General features: G+C 39.9%; 1 protein-coding gene across 1 annotated transcript; it reads left to right on the forward strand.

The window, feature by feature from the left end:
- Positions 1-80: 80 nt before the first annotated feature.
- On the forward strand, positions 81-16,434 carry LOC109978360 (serine hydrolase-like protein). Its single transcript, XM_065953896.1, has 19 exons — positions 81-3,352; positions 3,559-3,702; positions 4,947-5,060; positions 5,271-5,312; positions 5,404-5,423; positions 5,522-5,596; positions 6,096-6,202; positions 6,308-6,387; positions 6,476-6,510; positions 6,615-6,691; positions 6,933-7,020; positions 7,126-7,254; positions 13,087-13,172; positions 13,271-13,435; positions 14,244-14,323; positions 14,418-14,452; positions 14,557-14,633; positions 14,733-14,817; positions 15,258-16,434. The coding sequence occupies exons 1-19, from the start codon at positions 3,340-3,342 to the stop codon at positions 15,378-15,380; spliced, it is 1,575 nt and encodes a 524-aa protein (XP_065809968.1). The 5' UTR covers positions 81-3,339; the 3' UTR covers positions 15,381-16,434.
- Positions 16,435-20,844: the final 4,410 nt, after the last annotated feature.

Consider the following 20,844-nt stretch of genomic DNA (forward strand, 5'->3'; position numbering starts at 1 on the left):
TTACTCACCACAAAACAAAAACAGTTCAGCCAAAAGGTAAGCTTTCAATTTCTGAGTGAGCGGGAAAGAAAAGCCAGATGAGATGTGATTTTTTTTTAAATCCACATTACATGGTGGATCATCTTGAAGGACTCAGCTCACTTTTCATTAGAGAGAGAAGAGCTTTGATGGCGAGGAGCTGGTGGACTCAGGGGGGGGCCTTTGGGGAAAACTGCAGCGAAAGTGCCCTCATGATGTGTCCAGGCTCCCCATGATGGATGCCCTTGTGGTCGATGAAACATGAAGTGTCCTCCGGGGAGCCCTCTTAGTGGGCAAAACATGATGAAGTGTCCTATAGCGTGCCCTTTTACATTCTCGCCCCGGCCCCCAAACATCCTGAGTCCGCCTGTGGCAGGCTGTTTTGTCTTGAAGGTGTTTTTAGTTGGATTCAAACATTGGCATACTGACTTAATATTGAATAGTGACGTCATGGTCAGAGTGATAAAGGTGGAAAGGTAAAATCAGTTTATGATATTGTACTAGTGTGTTAAAATGTAAAAGGTACCTAACAAATGGACTGACCATCATTTTACTGCTTTCATAAGATCAGCAACTGGAGGGACTGCCTTCAAGATTTAAACTATAAAACAAATATTTGATTAGTCATTAAAGGCTTCATATGTGATTTTTTTTTGATCCAGTAGATGTCGCCCTTGAGCACCATCATGAAACCAAAACAACTCGCGGTGCATTGTTGTGTTAGCATGCTAATGCTAGCGATCTTAATTATGCTGGTATCTTCACACTGCATGTAAATTTACCTGAAATGAGCGTGATCTAGAAACACAGTTAAGCAGTGAGTACAGTATGTTATTCTTCTTTTCTCTAGTCCCTCAATTAAACAACTTTTATACACGAGGGGAGGAGTCAGCCGGCCGTCCAGGCGATGTAAACAAACTGAAGATAGGACTCTGAAAACATCACAGACAGTGGGACTCGGGTGTTACACCCATTGTAGACAGTCATGACTCACAGAGTTATTTTCAGAGGATATACTTGATTTCTATTACATTTAAGTGTGAAAAATCACATATAAAGCCTTTAACTAGCTACAACAACTAATGTTAGCGTCAACAACTTTCTAGCTGAAGTTAGCGTCAACAACTTTCTAGCTAACGTTCATTAAAGCACATATTAAAACAACATTTGTAAATGTACACATTTCTGAAACCTTCAACATAAACTGATTATTATGTAAAGATTCAATGACTGTACTTTGTGTAGGCCTACTATTTTATACACTCACAAAGCGGCCGCTGGGTGTAAATGTTTTATATGCATTTAGTGTGATATAAAAGTGCCACATTTGATAGTTATAGAGGAGATAAACAGCTTAGGCCTACATGCTTAAAAAGAATCTCAGAGTTTCTTAAGAATGGTCGGTTTAAGATCTTCATCATCTTTTAGACTTTGTTGTCTGACACTAGTTCAGGCTGCTGAACTCTGCTCTTGGCTTGATACCTTCCTGCTGCCCCTCAGGTATTTGCAGGCATGGATCTGTACTATCACCTGGTACCTGTTGTCTTTGAAGAGTGTTTGTGATGCACTGCATGCCTGAGATGTCTGCTGCCTCTTGTTAATATTTTATTAGTTGCACACTGACTCTTAAGTCCATGTTTCATCTCAAAAGTTTGTGAGAAGTAAAGGAGCGTTCTTGAGTGAAAGATGAACTTACTGTATCTTTGAAGTAGTTGTGAAGAAGAACGAGTCCTTCTCCACCTGAGCTGACTGTGTCTCTCATCCTCTTCTCCACTGAGAGTTTATTCTATTCGACTTTACAAGAAGATGAGATGCTAAATATGTCTGACCTTGTTCTAATATACTATTATACTTCTGTCGACACTATTCATAACTTAGAGGTACATTTTGATTACATGATCCTCTTCTAGAGATAAATCAACAATTACAGCTTCCTTGAGTCCCTTTGTATACTGTTAAAACTCTAATGTACCTTGTAGTTATAAATCAATATTTGTTGATAAATTAGACTGGAACTACAATGATTTTTTTATTTATTGAAAGCAGTCATATATTTATTTGCAGGGCAAACATAGCATATAGTGTTGGATATCTCAACAGTTTGCTTTCCTCCAGTTTGATGATCTAACAAATCAATCTGTTCTCATTATACACTGTAAAAAAAACAAAAAAAAAATAGTTGCTATAACTTTAAAAAGTTAGTGTCCGGTCTGCCTTAAAATTAACTGAACTTACAATGAACGATAAATTGGGATAAATTTGTTATTCACTCACCATGAAAACCGGGAAATCCAGCCACTCTCCAGATTACAAAAGAGCACATTCAGACTCACTGCCCAGCACAGGTACGTCTCCTTCTCCATCCACATCCCTGAAAGAATAATACTCCTCTCAACTGAAAATAGTGCTCGCCATTTTTAATTTAATATGAATCACTTTTCAAAGTTGGAAAACTTTCAATTAGTTGAGGTGACATAAACGTATAATATTGAGTTAACACAACATTTTCATAGACTTGAAGTAAAATTTAGAATTTTATGTTATCATGACTTTTTGTTTTTACAGTGTACAGTAATTTTGGATATATGTACACTATACAGTATGTATGTAGCCTATGTTTCACGTACAGTTTTTAGTTTCATCTACAGCCACATCCTGGATTATCGCAGCAGAGAAATGACATGAACTCAAAAGGTTTATAACAACATTTTAGACAAATCATTTTTCTTGTTAAATCTGAGGATTAGAAGAAATGTGGTAAAAGAGGTGACTGATATTAAAGCAATAGGTTTTTACAAAAGAACATATTCTGATAAAGGCAATCATATCTTACATCTTGCTACAGTAATTTCATAGAGTAAAGTGTACAAATAATATTTTGACACCCCATTAAAAAAGTCTGGATCCGCCCCTGAAAGTTTGACTTTTTACTGAGGGCCTAATAAGAATTTACTTGTTTTGTAGAGACCGACCCCAGTAGGACACTCCGGGGAAATTACATGTATTTATTTTGTAGGACTAATCCATTTTGCCTCTTTCTCACCCTCGGATGTTTCCGCATTGGATAGTTTAAGATGCGTCCATGGATGCGTCTCGTATTTGTGTCGGAGGCGCTGCCTGGAAGTCCGTACTGAGGGAGAAATGACTGCCGGAGCTCAGAGTCCAAGCTGCTTTCACCAACAACGAACTCTTCCGGCAGCAGCGACCGGAGACCACCACGGGAGTTTCACGGACTGGGGACGTGTTCTGGTTTTTGGTTTAAAGTTTATAAAGTTTGCGAGCTCCTCTGCATGAGTTGTTCGCTTTGCAACATCAACAACTATGGCCAAAGAAGGTAAAAAATATATGCAGAGCTGCAACATAGTCTGCACAAGTTTAATCACTGTCAGGAGTCATGAATGTAGTTTAATTCTCATCAGTTCAATAAATTACATTTTCTCATGTCTTTAGTCATTTCTCTTGGCTGCAACGACAATAGTTGTCAAGTGAATTCAGCCTTTGTTTGAGTTTAAGAAGAATAAAAGCTGTGCTGTGTTGTAGTTTCAGAGCTCCGTGTCCCGGTCCCGTGGGGGGAGATCAGAGGTCGAGTGTGGGGTCCTGATGATGGTTATCCTGTGCTGTGCCTGCACGGCTGGGCTGACAACTGTGGTTCATTCAACACCCTCATTCCCCTTCTGCCTAAAGGTGAACTACCACTGGTTCATACGTGTGAAGACAGTCTGTTAAATAACTGGGTAACACTGCTTGTTTATTTGTCAGGGGCAAAACACGTGCGCATTGTTACATCTATTCAAAGGAAGCTCTGTGGAGATTTGGAAGTGAAATTTGAAAGTTGGAGAAGTGAAACAGTTCTGTTATATTTTATGAACTAAAATTCTACTAAAACTCTTACAAAATCATACTTCCATGTAATGCTCTGGAATTTGAGGAGTTGCCACAAGTATTGTGTCAATAATTTACTCTGCATGGATCAGTCAAAACGGTAAACGTGTCAATGTCTGTTAAACTGTAACTGCTTTATACCATCACCAGTTTCTGTTGCTGTAGCAACAGTGTGCTTACCTGAAACCTGTTGCTTGTGGCAGAACACCTTTTAGACCGTGCAAATTTAAAATTATATAATTCTACAATTCACTCACAAGACGCTTTTTTTCCAAAGCGACGTACATCTGAGAGTAAGAACAACACGAGCAACGATCCAGAGAAGAGGAAACAGCGTCACTAAGTGCAGTGGTGATTCTAGGCAAAAACGATTAGGGGGCCCTCCAACCAGCGTTCATCACCGTTATGTCTGCCAGACGACGCTTACTCCTCTTGTTTCCAGCATCTTTTTTCTCTCCTATAGACGGATAATTCCTCTTCAATTTTCCTTCTTTATTTTATTGACAAACTTTGGTTCTCACTGCGATAATGCATGCAACTCCTGAGAGTGAGTGCTGTCAGATGGGGCCCCCTTAGGGAGGTTTCCTATACTGAAATTTTGGCCACTGCCTTTGTTTAAGTTTGTGAACCCTCAGGGGCCCCCTACTGGTCTGGGGCCCCAGAGCAGTTGCCTGCCTTGCCTGTTGACGTGCAGCGCCTCTGACTAAGTGCAAACAAACACACAGGTGCTGACAGGCTGTGCACAAAGGCAGAGCACAACATGGACAAAGCCATCCTAAATATCATCATCGTCATTATCAAACCAAACCATCATCATCGTCATCAATATCATTAAGTGTGTAGGTGTTCATGAAGGAGCTGGGTCTTAAAATAAGGATTATTTAAAATAAACTTGGTCTCCACTGAAGCTCAAACGCGATGGACTCAAAAATTCATTTGTTTCTTTCCAGAAAACTCCCTTTAAACTTATATGGAAATATGTATTTTTAGGAGATATTTGAAAAGATATGAACCTGCCTTGAGTACTGAGTTGATCTTCCTTTCAGAGTGCAGATATGTGGCGCTGGATCTCGTGGGTCACGGCCTGTCATCTCACCTTCCTCCTGGAGTTTTCTACTCTCATGCTGCATATGCGTTGGACCTAAGAAGAGTTGTTGTCGGTGTGTGAGTTTGTGAAGTTGTTGAATAATTTTTTTTCTAATGGTTTGGTTTTACATGATGTTGTACTCCTCCAGGACGGCCTAAGTCTAGTTACTGTAACTAACACACAGCAGGACTTTCGATTATCTAAAAACTTCCTCAGTTTTTTTGTTTCTGTGAAGAAATCGTGAACCTGCCTGTTTGATGATCTGTGAAATGAACTCCCACAGCTCTGCAGCTGAAGAAATTCTCCATCATCGCTCACAGTATGGGTGAGTGCAGCTTTATGGCTGAATTTAATCTTTTGTATATGTGGCTGATTTAAAAATGATTTTAAAGTGTGATTCCTCTTTTTATTTACAGGTGGTCACATTGCAGGAATGGTAAGTCTAAGTGTCTCATCAGGTTTTTATTTGTTCTAATATAACAGAAGTTTATTTCTATCATGGTTCATCATATTGTCCAAATGTGTTTCCCACAGTTCACTGCTTTGTATCCTGAGATGGTAGATGCTCTTGTTCTGCTTGACACTTACGGATTTCTACCTAAAGATTCAGTAAGAAACCATTTTTCAGAGCTGCGGAGCATTCATATTTCTTTGTGGATTAATCAGACTGTATAAAATATGGACGCAGTCTAACTGCCATCACTCGTTGGTTTCAGGGGAAGCATTATAAAGCGGAATGATCGAGGTCGCCGTATTGGAATCGCTAAATCTCAACTTCACTTTGAATCATCTTAGAAACAAGCAAAGGGGTGGAGCTAAGGTGAACCTTAAAGGTCACATATTCTCAACCAGTTTAAATAAGTCTCAGAGGTTCCCAAAACATGTGTGTGAAGTTTCTTGATCTAAATCCACTCTGATCCTGTATTTGATCATGCCTATAAACCCCTCTATTTCAGCCCTGCTCAGAACAGGCTGTTTCTGTGTCTGTAGCTTTAAATGTAAATGAGCTGTGTTTTTCTTCTGAATTTGTATTCCTCCTCATACCACATCTTTTTCCCTTAGAGATATGTCAGCTGCGTTAATACTCTCTCTCTGTCTCTCCCTGCAGGCACAGCTACCAGAAGTGATGAGGCATGTCATGGATGCAATGATTCAGTTTGAGAGTAAAAACAAAGAGAAGACAAGAATTTACACTCATGAAAAGGCAGCTGAAAGGTAAGCCACTCCAGTTGTTAGAGATGTGTAATAGACTCTCAGATTTCTATGAACTTTGCGTCCTAAATCAGCTGCTCAAGTGTTTTATTTATGTTCTCTTTTCAGGCTAATGGCTGCAAACCAAAGTCTGTCTGAACAGTCTGTCCACATCCTTTTAGAGCGAGGTCTGACTGCAGTCCAAGGAGGTTTGTCTTTATCTCCTCTGCTCCTCTCTGAGGGGGAAAATCTCACTTTGCTTTCTGCCATCTGCTGACATGTGTTTCTCTTCATCAGGGTTCATATTCTCCAGAGACCTGAGAGTTAATTTTGTAAGTCACTATTATCGCCCAACCTTTTTTTTTTTTTCCCCCTCTAGGGGCAAAACCATTCAGCTTTTATTTTTGTAACACATGTTTTTATTTCCTGTTTTCAGAAAAACATGATGGCCGTGAGTTTGGAGCAGAGTCTGGTGATGCTGTCGAAGATCCGAGGCTCTGTTTTGCTCATTTTGTAAGTCGTCCAGCACTACACTGAAATATATGTTTGCAATAGATAACAAAGTGTAAGCACTTCTCGTACATCTGTACCGACAGAAACACAGCGAGCCCCACTCTGACATCATTCTTTTTTTAAATCTTTCAATATTTTGCATTCAGTTTGATGTTTGAATGGAAACACAAATAACATATACAACATTTCATCACCTTTCCTTACATTCATTTGAATATATAATAAATGTATTTTTTTCCAGGGCGGGAGGTGGTTCTGACAGAATGCTTGCTGAACCGGCTAAGGCTACATTCACTTCCAAACTTCTCCAAAGTTTTCGGGATGGAAACGTGAGTCATGAAAATATGTTTGTTCTGATCATGTAACCACTCAGAAGTTCATGATTCTCTATCTAACTCTATATTCACACCTCTCTCTGTACCTGTTTGTTTCAGCACTCGGTGGTGACGGTGCCGGGCCATCACCACCTTCATCTGGATAAACCTGAAGTCGTTGCTCCCTTTGTGTCTGACTTCTTACAAACTAAAGTGCTGTCACAGTCCAACTTCCTCGTGCACAAGTTATGAGAGAATGAATCCCTCACAGTCACAGTCAAGTCTGATACCTCTCATGCTGCACGGTACAGATCGACATCACCTGTTTATTGAGTTCAGTAAAGTTTTTGTCTGTGTAAATTAAAGATGAAACATTATCTTCACACAGGACAGCTCGCCCCGGAAATCTACCCGAGTTGCTTATTCACACATGTCTCCAACACTGTGAAGTTTCCCCTGCCTGATTCAGGGGGGATGGTGGTTCAGAAATAATCTGAAGCATCTTCATTACCAGAGCGAGCTCATCGCACGATCTGAATGTCATCACTCCTGCCCACTCGTGGTGAATGTTAGAGACTTTGACCTGAGTCTTTGGCACTTTTTCTCGCCCCTACTTCAGAGTTAAATTTACTTTGAGGGCTGGAATGAAAAAGTCTGAGTGAAGTCTGGAAGAACATTTCTTCTGATTACGTTCACACCAAGGGGCAACCTCCGGTCTCGAAAAATGAAGCCTATGCGGAAGTACAAAAAACTGCAGTTCCTCGAGGTTCCACTTGAGGCTGGCTGCAGAAGCGCCGGAAGTGTCATAAGCCCACAGCCAAAAAAGCCCGTTTTTACCACAGGAATCAACATGTTTACAGCCTGGTTCAAAAAACTAGATATATCTGATAAGTTGACGGCCCCTTCTCCTCACACTGTGGGGGGGGTGAATTTTTTTATAACTCATCGGATTTTATTCTATTAAGGAAAACGACTATGCCCATATTTGGTTGTGTCAGATTTGATTGACAGCTGTGCACGGCTTGCTGTGCGGTTAACAGGCCATCCAACAAGTTGATGCTTCAGTTTTCTTCGGTAAGTGATATAGTAGTGTTATATTTACTGCTTACTCATGTGTTTATATTTACGGACCTAGCTTGTTTAGCGTTAGCTTGTAAACCAGTCGGCTAACTGTGTAGCTCATTATTTACATTATTTACAATGGTTTAGAAATGTTTGTTGTTAAGATGTTGTTGTTGAAAATAGTGAGTTTGTGTGATGTTAGAAGCTAAAGGTTCACCTCGGTGGTTATCTGACGTTATGATGAATGTTATACTCCACCTAAATGTGGACATTAAAAAACAAACTTTGTGTAGTAATTATCCGTCAGTAACATAAACTGAACTGAACCTAATGTGCTGTCTTAAGATTTGAGCAAACTGTTAACAACTTTAAAAAACTTCACTTTGTAAGAGCATCTGTAACCATTAAGAACTATATTAATAACCAGATTAATTTTCACTGAACTCATACACAGAATATAGCTGTAGAAATATAAAATATAAATAACATGGAATGAAAATAAGATTTAAAGCACATAGATATAAAGTATAAGAAATAGTTTGAAGAGTACAGCCATGTACTGAGCTCATGTTAATAATAAATGAGTTACTGTATGTTCTGTACTAAAGCACAGAGAGTTGGGACCTGTTAATGATTTAAATAATTCAGGTTATATTTGTTTCATGTTAAGATGAAGTACTATCCACAATAAATTGCTTAATTTTTCCTCACAAAATCTGAGACAATTTAATGTGGAATATCATTGTGTGAGTGAGAGATGATGATTACAATAATGTTTATCTTCTTAACTTTGAATAGATGTTGATTATCTGAATACTGTACCTTTGTTGTCTGGGTAGTACACTGTTGAATTTATAAATGTGTTCTTACACACAGATGAATACAGAAAAATAGATGAGAACAAACAAAATGATTTAATGAATAACTGATATTTTCTCTCTTTCTTTGTCATCCTGAAGACCTCGCACTAAAAGTCCATGTTCTCCTGGATCCATGTCACATGCTCGAGCTTCTTCTGAATGACTTTTCAACAGTCGAAGTTCTGCTGAGAGAAGATGGCCAGCAGATAAGACAGCAGTACATCAACGAGCTCCACAAGCTTCAGGAGGAAGAGGAGGGTTTGCACCTTGGAAGACTGTATTCATGCTGTTCAAATAAAACTAGATCTCCTCCAAACAACTTGCAATCAAACTATTTTCTTCCTATTTTAAAACCCTTTGTCCAGTTTAGATGGGAGAAGTTGATATTATGTGATATTGATCTGGGAAGACTACATTTCTAAATCATTTTTAACTGTGTTTTTATTCACCAGTTATTGATCTTATTTACTCTCCACGTATCTTGATTTAAGAATGGGGCTGTGTTTAAGGGCAAATTTTTGCAATGACTCTGTTCCATCCCACTTTCAGAAATGAACTACATTAGTATTTATCAAAAGAGTAAGAAGTTGTGTAAAAGTAGACTTCCTTCCCTAAGCTATTGAGTTGAGCATTAATCTGAAATGTATACTCATAAGTAGACATAAAAGAGTGCATTTATATAGAAATATTTATTTAATCTGATAAACAACATTAAAAAAAGTCTGTTTTTACAGCAGAGATGAACATGTTTACAGCTTGGTACAAAACAAACAAATAGGTGTGATTAGCTCATGTCTCGATGGACACACACTGTACAGGGGGGGAATGTTTTGATGAAGGATAAGAGTTATTCACAATAAGGCGTGTAGCTGACCAGCTTGACAGGTGGGCGCGGTGTAATGGTTTGTCAAGAGGCTTAAAACCCGTCTCAGCTCCAGCTCTCAGCCTGTGGGTGACATCACTCAGGCCATCCGGGGGAGACCTCCCTCACAGCGAGCTGTTGAAGAGAAGCAACTGAAGTCCACCCCAGAAGAACCAACAAATGCAGATGTTGTTGAGGCTCAGGCTTCTTCCTCTGTCTCTGCAGCTCTCTGGGCACCTCGATGGACCAGTCACCAATAATCCACACTGTGTCTATAGGAGAAATACAAAGATGTTCAATTAATGCCTCAGACAACACAAAATGTACAGTTAACTACATGTGACAGCTCAGGCTGTTTTTTTGTTATGAGCCACATCTGCAGGAATAATATTGAACAAGGTAGCTGCAACTCATAATAATAGATGCCAGTCTTAAATACTATTTTTTCTAATACTTAAAGTTTTTGGTGTGAAGCTGACACTGTCCACAGACTCCATGACTTCACGGGGTTCAATAGAAAACAAATGTCTTATAATAAATACTAAATCATTATTTTTCAATTGTCATGTTCACCTCATCGCTGTTGACATCAGTAAATATAAAACACAGACATTCCTCTTTTTGTCACAACAGTAACATGAACTGTATGCTTTGTAATATTGATTTCTTCTGGATGTCTCATATTTATTTACAGTTTATGGATAAAACTTTGTTAATGTATTTCTCTGCTAACACTGACAAAGTCTAACTTCTCTAACAAATAACTCATAAACATAATTGTATATTTAAAAAAGTGTAGTTTTAAGACTTTAATTAAATATTTGTGTTGAATATAATTCGTTTTAACTGTGTTGTAGAAAAGTTAAATGTTAACTTACTGTTTGTAGAGTTTTCTCAGCCTAGCTGTTAGCTATGCTGTCAAGTGGACTGCTAACGTCGAGCTGAATGGGCGGAGCTAAGTCCCGCCGGTCCCGCCTTACTGCTGTTGCTAGGTTGATCTGAAGATAGGTTGAGACTGCAAATCCAATATGGATGCGGCCGTCGATTGGACTCATTTTCTGCCTATGTCACAGACGGGTCAGGGTTCGTCCAGTAATATTTACAGTCTATGGTTCACACTTGCATTTGCCGTAAGGATTTTTCAGGACTTTTGTGCAAAACACCACATGAAACTGCACGAAGAGGGGCATCAGTAAATAATTGTGCTATGGAGAAAAGATGTTTTTTAAATGAAAAATAAACTGTGTTTACATTAACAATAATATAAAATACCACACGTCTGCTTCCTTCTTATGACATCCTTTATTCTTAAGCAAGTTGGCAGAAAGAGCATTTCTGGACCGACCAGATTTGTTCCTAAAACAGCTCCTAAATGACGCCTCGTGTTTGTGGGTAACTTGCTGTTGTCTGCAGTTTCAAGTTAACCTAAGGTAGTCTAAAAAAGTGTGGTTAATTAAAATGTTCCCCTTGAACAGTGAGCAACAAAGAGCCCTGCCCTGAGCATTCATCCTTAAGTTAACTTAAGGACACACTTGTCTGTTAAACCCTTAAGTGCTGTAAAATCCTTCAAGGCAGCAGTTAATGTCCTACATATTCTATTATCAGATTGTGTGCTGATCTTTCAAAGGCAGTGTACTAATGCTTCCTTTTACACCGTTTTATATTCTCAGCAGTGTTTTCAGAAGGTAAAATATTCAGTTTATCTGGGTCAACGTGTTGAAATCAGCCACCTATAGCGTGTTAAAGAGCCCATATTCTGCCCTTTTTGGAGTTCGTATATTTAATCTATGTTCCTACTTTTGTACGTTCACAATAACTAAAGTCAGAAAAAAGTGTCTGTTTTCATGTACTGCTCCTCCTTGCTCCCTCTACGCTCTGAGTCCGTCAGCTACACTCTGTTGAGCCCACACTGTTAGACCCCACGTGGACCAAGTCTGCTCTGATTGGTCTGCCGATCCGCTCTGTCGTTATTGGTCAGTTGCTCAGCATGTGTCTCGGAACATTTCAACATGAGCTGCAGGGCTTGCCACAACGAGCCAATGGGCTTAGATCAGTGATCTCACACCGACAATGACGCCGCACTGACACATTTTTATCGAGGGGGCTAGAACCGAGCGTTACATGCAGCTAATGTTACAGCTAACAGGAGGACGTAGGAGAAGCCGCGTTTCGGCAGACTTTGAATTTTTGTGCATAGATGTGACTAAACATGCACAGGACACTTGGAAAACACACTAAAGAGAATATAAAATCAGAAAAAAGCATAATATGGGACCTTTAATGTTATACTCACTCAATCCAAAGCCTTAAGAAAAGTCAGGCAACAAGATAGGCGTGATTTTGAGGGTGATTTTAGTCAATGGTTCAACCCTGTTAAAACAGATGACTTTCACCCCCTCTCACAGTGTGTGCCAAAAAAGATATTAACTACAGTAACCGGACTAAAATCGTTTTTTTGTACCAGGCTCTAAGGATGTTTTTTTTTCTTCCATTTACTTCGCTGTTGTGAATGAGGGATCAGTGTTGTGGCACGTCCTCTTGATTTGCTGATCTTTTGTTCTAGATCTTCTGCTCATACATACATATAATTTTAATATGTTGGATGTCCATACTAAACCTCTGCAAAGTTTTTTTTAAACACAAGAGACACAGTTGTTGCTGTAATCCGTGGACGTGGTTTCCTGTTGCTCCGAACGAGATGTTACGAGAACTTTGCAAGACTTGGCCAGAACCTGACATCAGGTTCTGGCGACGTCTAAGAGAAATCATGCAGCAAAGTAGAATATACTTGCCCTACCTGGCAGCTCTTTTAAGGACACGCCCACCAATTTTACTGCGACTGCAAACAAAACTGTCAATTGGAGGAAAGCGGGCATGTCTGAGGCACGTGCGGGCATGTGAATACCTCTGAATCTAGCCTTCGGGGAGCCTTAAAGAAACAGCCGCTGATATGAACCGTTTAAGGCAGAGGCTGAAATTATTTTTACTAACATCAGTATTTGAGAAATAAGGAGGTTTTTCAAGCTACACATCTCGCATCACTACTCAATAAGTGTCCCAGTCTGACATAATTCATGGTAAGACTGAGCATAATAGATCTCCTTTAATGGCAATTTCATTTCTGTGTTGGCATCAAGCAGCTGAAACCGCTGATCGATTTTTTTTAGCCCCCTACAGGTGGAAACATTGCAGCTATGGTAACTAACACTCATTGCTACAACATTACAAGTAAACATGGACTATTTTACTTACTTGCTTGTAAAATTTCAGATGTGGTTCATTTCGTGTTTCCCACAGTTCAGTGCAAAGTATCCTGACATGGTGGATGCTATTGTACTGCTGGATGCTTCTGGATTTCTACCAAAAGATGCCGAACTTCCACAGTTTTTATTTTCACTATACTTTACAAGGAAATTAAAACAAAAGGCCATGAAATGAAACAAAACAATCAGTGCAATTAATCATCAACTTTCATTTCAAGTTTCATCCCTGTCAGCAGTGTTGGAATCTCACACCTCTGTGTTTCTCTTTTCATGCAGGAAGAAATCTCCAAGGTGACGAGGGAAGGAGTATACAAGATGCTTGAGTATGACAGAATGACAGAACAGGAAATAAAAGTTTACACTTACGAAGAGGCAATGGAGAGGTAAAAGTTCAATTAAATCATCTTGAGTGTGTGAGGGAGGTTTTTGCTGAAGTGTATCATAACGGCAACTTCACCAATGTTACTGTCGTGCGTCTTGGCGTGCACTACTGCTTATGTAGAAATAAAAAGTAAGATGAATACTTTTCTTTGCATCTGATATTCCTTCATGTCCATATGAGCTGGAAACTAAATATGAAAATTACAAAGTGTGAAGAGTGAATAAAGTCGTCTTATCCGACCTCTTCATTGAGCTCCTTATCTCAGCTGTTAAAAAACACTCAACTCTTAGGACTATCGGCAGTCTAGTTGCACTGTGGGTAATGTAGGCACATTTGTCCTTGTTCTTTTGCATTGTTGTTTTAACTGTCTTACGTGTGTTGAAATAATAAAAATATAAATGTGAGAAATATTGAACATAATACAATTAATCACACACACAAAAACAGAGTTTGGGGCTGCAGTAGTTCAGTCTGCAGGGACTTTGGATTGGAACTGGAGGGTCGCCTGACGTTGGTCTGGTAGCTGGAGAGGTGCCAGGTCACTTCCTGAGCACTGCCAAGGTACCCTTGAGCAAGGCGCCGAACCGCCAACTGCTTGGGCGCTCTTTCATATGCAGCACCTCACTCTGACATCTCTCCATTAGTGCCTGTCCACAGGATGTTTGTGCATGTGTGTATTTTTCAGCCTATGCATGTTTCAATAAGAGTAATCTCCCCTCATGGGATTAATAAAGTTTGTCAAATTTAAAAGAAGAAGTTTCTAGTAGTTGTCTTTTGTCAGCTTAAGTGTTTTTTCTTTTCTCTTACAGACTGTTTGCCTCAAACCAAACTCTGTCTGAACAGTCTGTCCACATCCTTTTAGAGAGAGGTCTGACTGCAGTCCAAGGAGGTTTGTCTTTATCTCCTCTTCTCCTCTCTGAGGGGGAAAATCTCACTTTGCTTTCTCTCATCTGCTGCAAGCTGAATGTGTTTTTCTTCTGCAGGGTTCCTGTTCTCCAGAGACGTGCGGCACGGCTATGTAAGTCCCCTTTGACATCCTAAATCTTCAAATTTCCCTCCACATTCATCCAACCCTCTCTATAAGTTCTGTACTGTACATACGTGTTTTATTTTATGTTTAAGACAAACGTAGTGCGTCCCACTTTGGAGCAGAGTTTGCAGATGCAGTCGCGGATAAAGGCCTCAGTTCTCGTAGTTTTGTAAGTTATTAATCACTGCTTTGAGATGGTTGTATTGCAATGTTTTAACGTATCAAAACATTTGATACTGAACCCTGTCAAAATCTCTATTTTTTCTAGAGCAGATAAAGGTTTGCCCACTTTTCATGATTCAAAGCAGCAGGAAAAAATCTCCATCCTTCTCCAGAGATATCGTGACAGAAATGTGAGTTTGAAACTTTTGTGTGATTGGAAAAAGTTTAATTTGATCGTCAATCTTTTTATGGGGTAATTACAAATCATACAGTAAAATAAGTTGATGAGCTGAATTTAAGTTCAAAACAAATTACCCTGAGTGGATTGTATGTTACTGTTTTGCACTGTGTATGGTGTCGTATTGTTTCTTATTCTGTTTTACTTAACCGTCAAATACATTCTCATATAATACTGTATTGAATCATATCGTACTCGATGGAATGAAATTGTGACGAATTGTCATTGTAAGCAACAATGTAAAGAAGGCAAAACATGAGAGAAAAGAAGTTCTAAATCAGCTCCTGCCATTTGTTTTGAATTAATAAATAATGCATGGAAACTAAAAAGTTTCCATGCAAAACTTCTGCAAGCTTTTACTGAAAATCTTTTTTTTTTTAATCTCTGTCTCAGCACTCAGTGGTAACAGTTCCAGGAGATCATCACGTCCATCTGAATAATCCTGAAGTTGTCGCACCGCTTATTTCCGACTTTCTGCAGACTGAAGTGATCCCTCAGCATCTGTCAGAAGTGTGAAACACACACACACACACACACACACACACACACACACACACACACACTAACACACACATACACACACAGGCACACACACTAACTCACACACACACTGAATAACACTCTTTAAGTCTTGTCAAATTGTCCTCCTCCCTCTCAGTGCATTTATGCAAACTGATGAATTACTTTTTGAAGAAATCTGAGAATTCTCTTCAGTGCCTTTGAGTAGTCACACCTTAATGTTCAAACAGCAACACTATTCATTTTATGTGTGTGTTTTCTTCATTCAGCCATGGTTTCAGAAGTCCTCATTGCTACTATCAGAGTGTTTTTGTATTCGAGGCTGATCTGTTTGACTCGGCTGCTTTTTATGAATCTGATTCTAAAATTGTCAATCGTTAAAAAAAGATCACCCTCTGACAACTTCTCAGTATGTTGGACCGTCCTCTTTGTGTTCACCCTGTTTTCTTACTCTAAGAACCAGGACGATTAAAAGTATTCTTTTTTTTACCACCCTTTAACTGATGGGACTGACTCCATAAAGACTGAAGCCGCCACAACTCACAGCAGATATGAGAGGTGCCACTCACACAAAAATACCCTCTCGTTCTCTCCCATTCTCTCTCTCAATGTCACATAAACGGTGTGACGGCCTCGGTGTTAAATGGAGTGGAATTGATTTTACGCAGCGAGCAGAAAGGCGGCAAGCATCCAGAGACATCTGAAGGGCTTGCCCCCCCTCCTACTCCTCCAAAAAAGAAAAAAGATTATAGTTATATAAGTTTCCCTCCCTCCCACTCCCTCCATCCTCTCAGCCAGCAGCAGGGATGTTGCCATAGTAACCCCCCACCCCTCGGTTTTTTAAACGTCAGAGCGAGGAGCTGGAGGATGAAGCCGCATGCAGCTTCTGTCTCTCGTGCCTCTCAGAGAGCACCTGTGATTTTGGACGTCTCGCGTTCAACAGTCGGAGGCACGGCGCTGTGGGAAATCTGATGATTGATTCGAGTCTCGGGCTGCTGCACATCACGTACCATCAAACACAGAAAGACTTACTGATTCTGCAGCACTGAAAGGTAAGCATGACACATTTGTTTTCTGCTTGGGTCCAATTTTAGGGTGCAACACCTGTAAGGGTTTGCAGATTTCTGATGATGTATGTGAAAGAAGCAGCCGCTGAAAACATGCCTGCTGCATGTGTAATGTGTAATGTCAGGATTTTCTGAGCCTCGTTTGTGTATTTGTGCGAGCAGAAAGAATCAGCAGAAATATTGGAACATCGTGGTGCTGCAGTTTGTCATTGCATGATATTTTTTACGCTGATGGGAGGGAGTTTTTGCAAGGGTTTAAATGACAGAGTATCTCTGCTCATCCACCTTTTCTAAAAAAATCTCTCCTCTCTCATCCATTTTGTCCTTCCCTCTCTTCTGCCCTTCCACATCCCTTCCCCTCTGACAGCAGCGATGTCGTGGCTGTTCCTGGACTGGTTCGTCCCCCTCTACCTGCTGGTGTCGGTGTTGGTTCTGGCTGGATTCGGAGCGTGTCTGTACTTCTTGGAGCCTGGGCTGCAGGAAGCCCACAAGTGGAGCAACAAAACAGTCCGGCATCACCCGCTGGTGGCCAGCGTGAACTGCAGAGATGACGATAGCAACGCTCTGATATGATCAAGAAGGGCGAGGTGGAGCGGGGCGCGCCATCTGGGCAGGGGTGCTGCCAGGACACCAGAGGGGAGAGGACGGGAGCCAACACCTTCAAGATGGAGACAGGAAATGGCAGAGGAAGATGGAGGGGAGAGAAATCTGATAAATGGAGCCCATCAGTCTCATCATAACTTTTCTCTGATCTCTATCACACTTTCCGCTGTAGGGATCAGGGGAAAGTGGTGTAGAAGAATGTCTACAAAGAAGCCAAACGCACAGGGAGGAGAAGAGTACTCACACAGATGATGGAGGACATGTTGCCCTTTAGAAAGCGTCTAAAACATGATGTAAATTTCACCACCATCTTATACTCGTGCCAACTTTTACATACGTTTTTGTAAATCGACAATCACTTTCCATGTATCATGCAGTTTACTCATAGTGTGCGTTTCTTTAGTGCAGTGGGTGACATCAGTGCAATGTGTTTGTTGTCATCAGGAAGTGTTTTTTTAATCCTCCTTCTGTCGGCTCGGCAGCTGCAGAGAAGCATGTGGACTGTTTGTGCCAATGTGCCAAAAAAAAAGGGTTTAGTAATGACTTTATAAAAAAAAAACATGTACTGAATAAATTCAAGTGATTCATTCAAGGTGCCAAGGTTAAACTAGATGGACCTAGAAAACAGAAAAGTATTTGGAAAACGCTTACAGTGTATATATTTTGAGTTTTCATCGTTTTTACTTGACAGCATGGGGAAGAAACTGGGTGCGTGACGACCCTCTTTTGATGATCATATGCTTCCTTAGTTCATACAAATAAAAATGTTTACCCGTCAAGTCTTTGGATTTTCTCTCTCTGCTATAGGACTTCATTAGTATCTAATTCAAATAATGTGTAGTTTATCAAATGTAACAAAGCACATAACTCGTTTGCTCTGCACAAGTAGGCCTGCAACGTTAAGGGACTTGGACTTTACAAGTGGATTTCTATTATTATCTTCTCTATTTTCAGAGATCAGTGTACTAATTTCTGCAGCTCAGTCTTCTGCAAGCAGAAACCCTTAAAATGTGCTTCATATTTGAGAGATTTTATTTTTGCTCTTGTGACCCCTTTTGAGGTGACCTGACCCACAGGTTAGCAAACACCAGACTAAAATACACCTGCATAGACAATAGTTTAAAGTAGCTCCACCTACATCAATACAGTAAAATACTGCTTACAAAATGTATTAATCATTGAATCATATGTAAACAATAAAACAACACACACACACACACACTGATAACACACCTGTTGTTAACTTTTGCTTTAAGTTCATATATATACGACTTCTTCTTCTGCTGTTATCAGAGGGTCTAATAAGAGCACATTGAGACATTTCAGACAGAGTCCCCGTGAGTCAAACAACATGAGAGAGCAGAGTGGGAGTGAAACAGAGCAGCCTCAGTGTGGAGGAATGGAGAGAATGACTTCTTTTCCCACCACTTCCTACTGCTGTGCTCCCCCCGTCTGCACTCTCTGTCTTATTTACTCTCTCACTGTGTGAACAACAGAGACAGGGCTCCAAACAGCAGGTCAGTGTCTGATTGAATCCTCTCTACAACGTGTGACATGTGTTTTAATTGTTGGTGTTAAATTATGGAATGATGCTCATACACATTTACAAACCTGTAATTCACTTCTGGTTTAAAAGAAAGTGTCATGCAGCTGTTTTTGAGGCTTACGATTGTGAGTGATTGATCTGTTGTTGTTTTTCTTTATTCTTCTGGAAGCTTAATTTGATAAGAACGTAGGAGAGACTTTTATAAGCAGTTTGTTTCAGTCTGTTCAGTCACTACTTAGTACTGTATTTTTTTTACTTTGTTTTAACCGTCTATATTGTTTAAAATAATTGCATTGTGTATGTTGGCTGAATGAAAAAAATACTAATACTCATACTTTAACTCCAAATCATCTTTCATTGTAAGGATTTGTCTTGATGTGTAATTTGAAGTTTGAAAACAGAGCAGTCATATTTAAGAACAATTTATCTTGAATATTCTCTTTTTATGCTTCTTGTCTTTTTTTTATATTCAACACTTTTTTCGTGGTTTTCAAACGGGGATTAGAAAAACCTAAGAGTATTATCATGCACAGATCTGATACAAGGTAAGAAAAACAGGAATAAACAATCAAAGCAACAAAGACAAATTAAATTAAAATAAAATAAAATAATAAGAACAATGCACACACTGTTTCCCCCAGGTTGAATACATCTGTCCAATATTCAAATGACTAAACTGACCTCTTAAGTTATTGACATTGACAGCCAAGCAGGCCCCTCGTTAGCATATATTGATCTAGTTTGTCCAACAGAGAATATGCTACTCTCTCATATGCAGCTATTTGAGTCATAGTTGTAGCCTTCATAAGGAGGTGGGTGTTTCCTCCTCAGGTGTCTCAGGAGTATCTGTATAGCTGTTGTAAAAGCCAAAATAATCCAGTGTTATTCAAAAGGGGACACGTCACAGTCTTTAAACTCTGTGGTCGAGTCCAGATTAGCCAGCAGAGACCTTCTTCTCTTTTTTGAACAGTCCACCCTATTTCAGAGGAACATATTGTGCTTTTACTGCTGGAGGTTTGGTTACTTGTTACCCTGCAGATTAAAAATAAAGACATACTGTATTGAATGTATATAAAATGTTATCAAACCTGACCTCACCTTAACCCAGTTAAACGTTAATCATGAATGCGTATGAATAATGTAGTGATATTAAATAAGATCATTAATCATTCATTATTCTGTTTAAAGAGTCTGTGCATTATTTAATGTTGCAGGAGTATAAGAGTTATAGTTTTTGTATCTAAAGTAATGTTTCAGATGCAGTCCTTACTTTAAACTGAGTGATTTTACATTGCGGTGTTGTCAGTTTTCTATAAATAAAAGGATGTGAATACTTCTTCCTCCACTGTCCATCAGACTGAGCCAAGTTTCTGAGATTACTGTGATTTTCCACATGTATCTTAATACCTGTTTTTAGTTCCCAAACTCTGATCCTTCTTCTTGTTTTTCTCCTCCGTCCTCACCTTTTTTACGTGAATCAGAATGAGTGTTTTCAACCATCTGGCACCTTTGACCACTAAAGTATCTGCACCCTCAGAACAAGCGAAGGAGCACCCGTCGTTGTGTTTGTCCCCTCCTCTCTCCCTCTCGTCACCGGTCATCAGAAAGAAACCCATTCAGATCCCATCATTTGACGGAAAGGGAGTTGTCTTTGAAAGGCACATCGCCAAACCGATACAATCAGAAAGGTAAATTAAGTGTTAGCTTCTGCTCTAGTTCATTTTTAAGTAATAACGTAAATATATTGCTGAATTTGTTTTTTTTCTTCCAGGTCCTTTCTCCCAATTTCTAAGACATCCAGTCCACCCTCCTGGAGTAAATCATGTCATTATTCGCAGAGAAACCACACAGAAAGAGCTTCAACTCTCCCAAGAGCCAAACCTAAAATTGTTCACCCTCCAACTCTCTCTGCAAAGCCCTGCATCCCCGTTTCTCATGCTTCAAAGCCAAATTCCTCTCCCACTCTGAAGCCAAAGCCAAGAGATTCTCTTCATCCCCACGACTCACAGCTGTGCGATCCTTCTCCATTTCTGCACCAGCCTCCGCCTAAGCCAAGTGTATCTCCGACTCTGACTGTCCCGACACCCAGACTGAGTCCATCTCCAACATCCCTGTGCGCAGGGGGGAGTTCAGACAGCCGAGGAGGCAAACAACCTTCTCCCGTTGCCCAAGAAAGACGAGCAAGATCAATCCCAATATCTAATCCTAAAGTCGAGCTGGAGTCCAGCAGACAGAGGTCTTTAAA

This window comes from Labrus bergylta, chromosome 1 (genome assembly GCF_963930695.1).
Source record: "Labrus bergylta chromosome 1, fLabBer1.1, whole genome shotgun sequence".
NCBI lineage: Eukaryota > Metazoa > Chordata > Actinopteri > Labriformes > Labridae > Labrus > Labrus bergylta.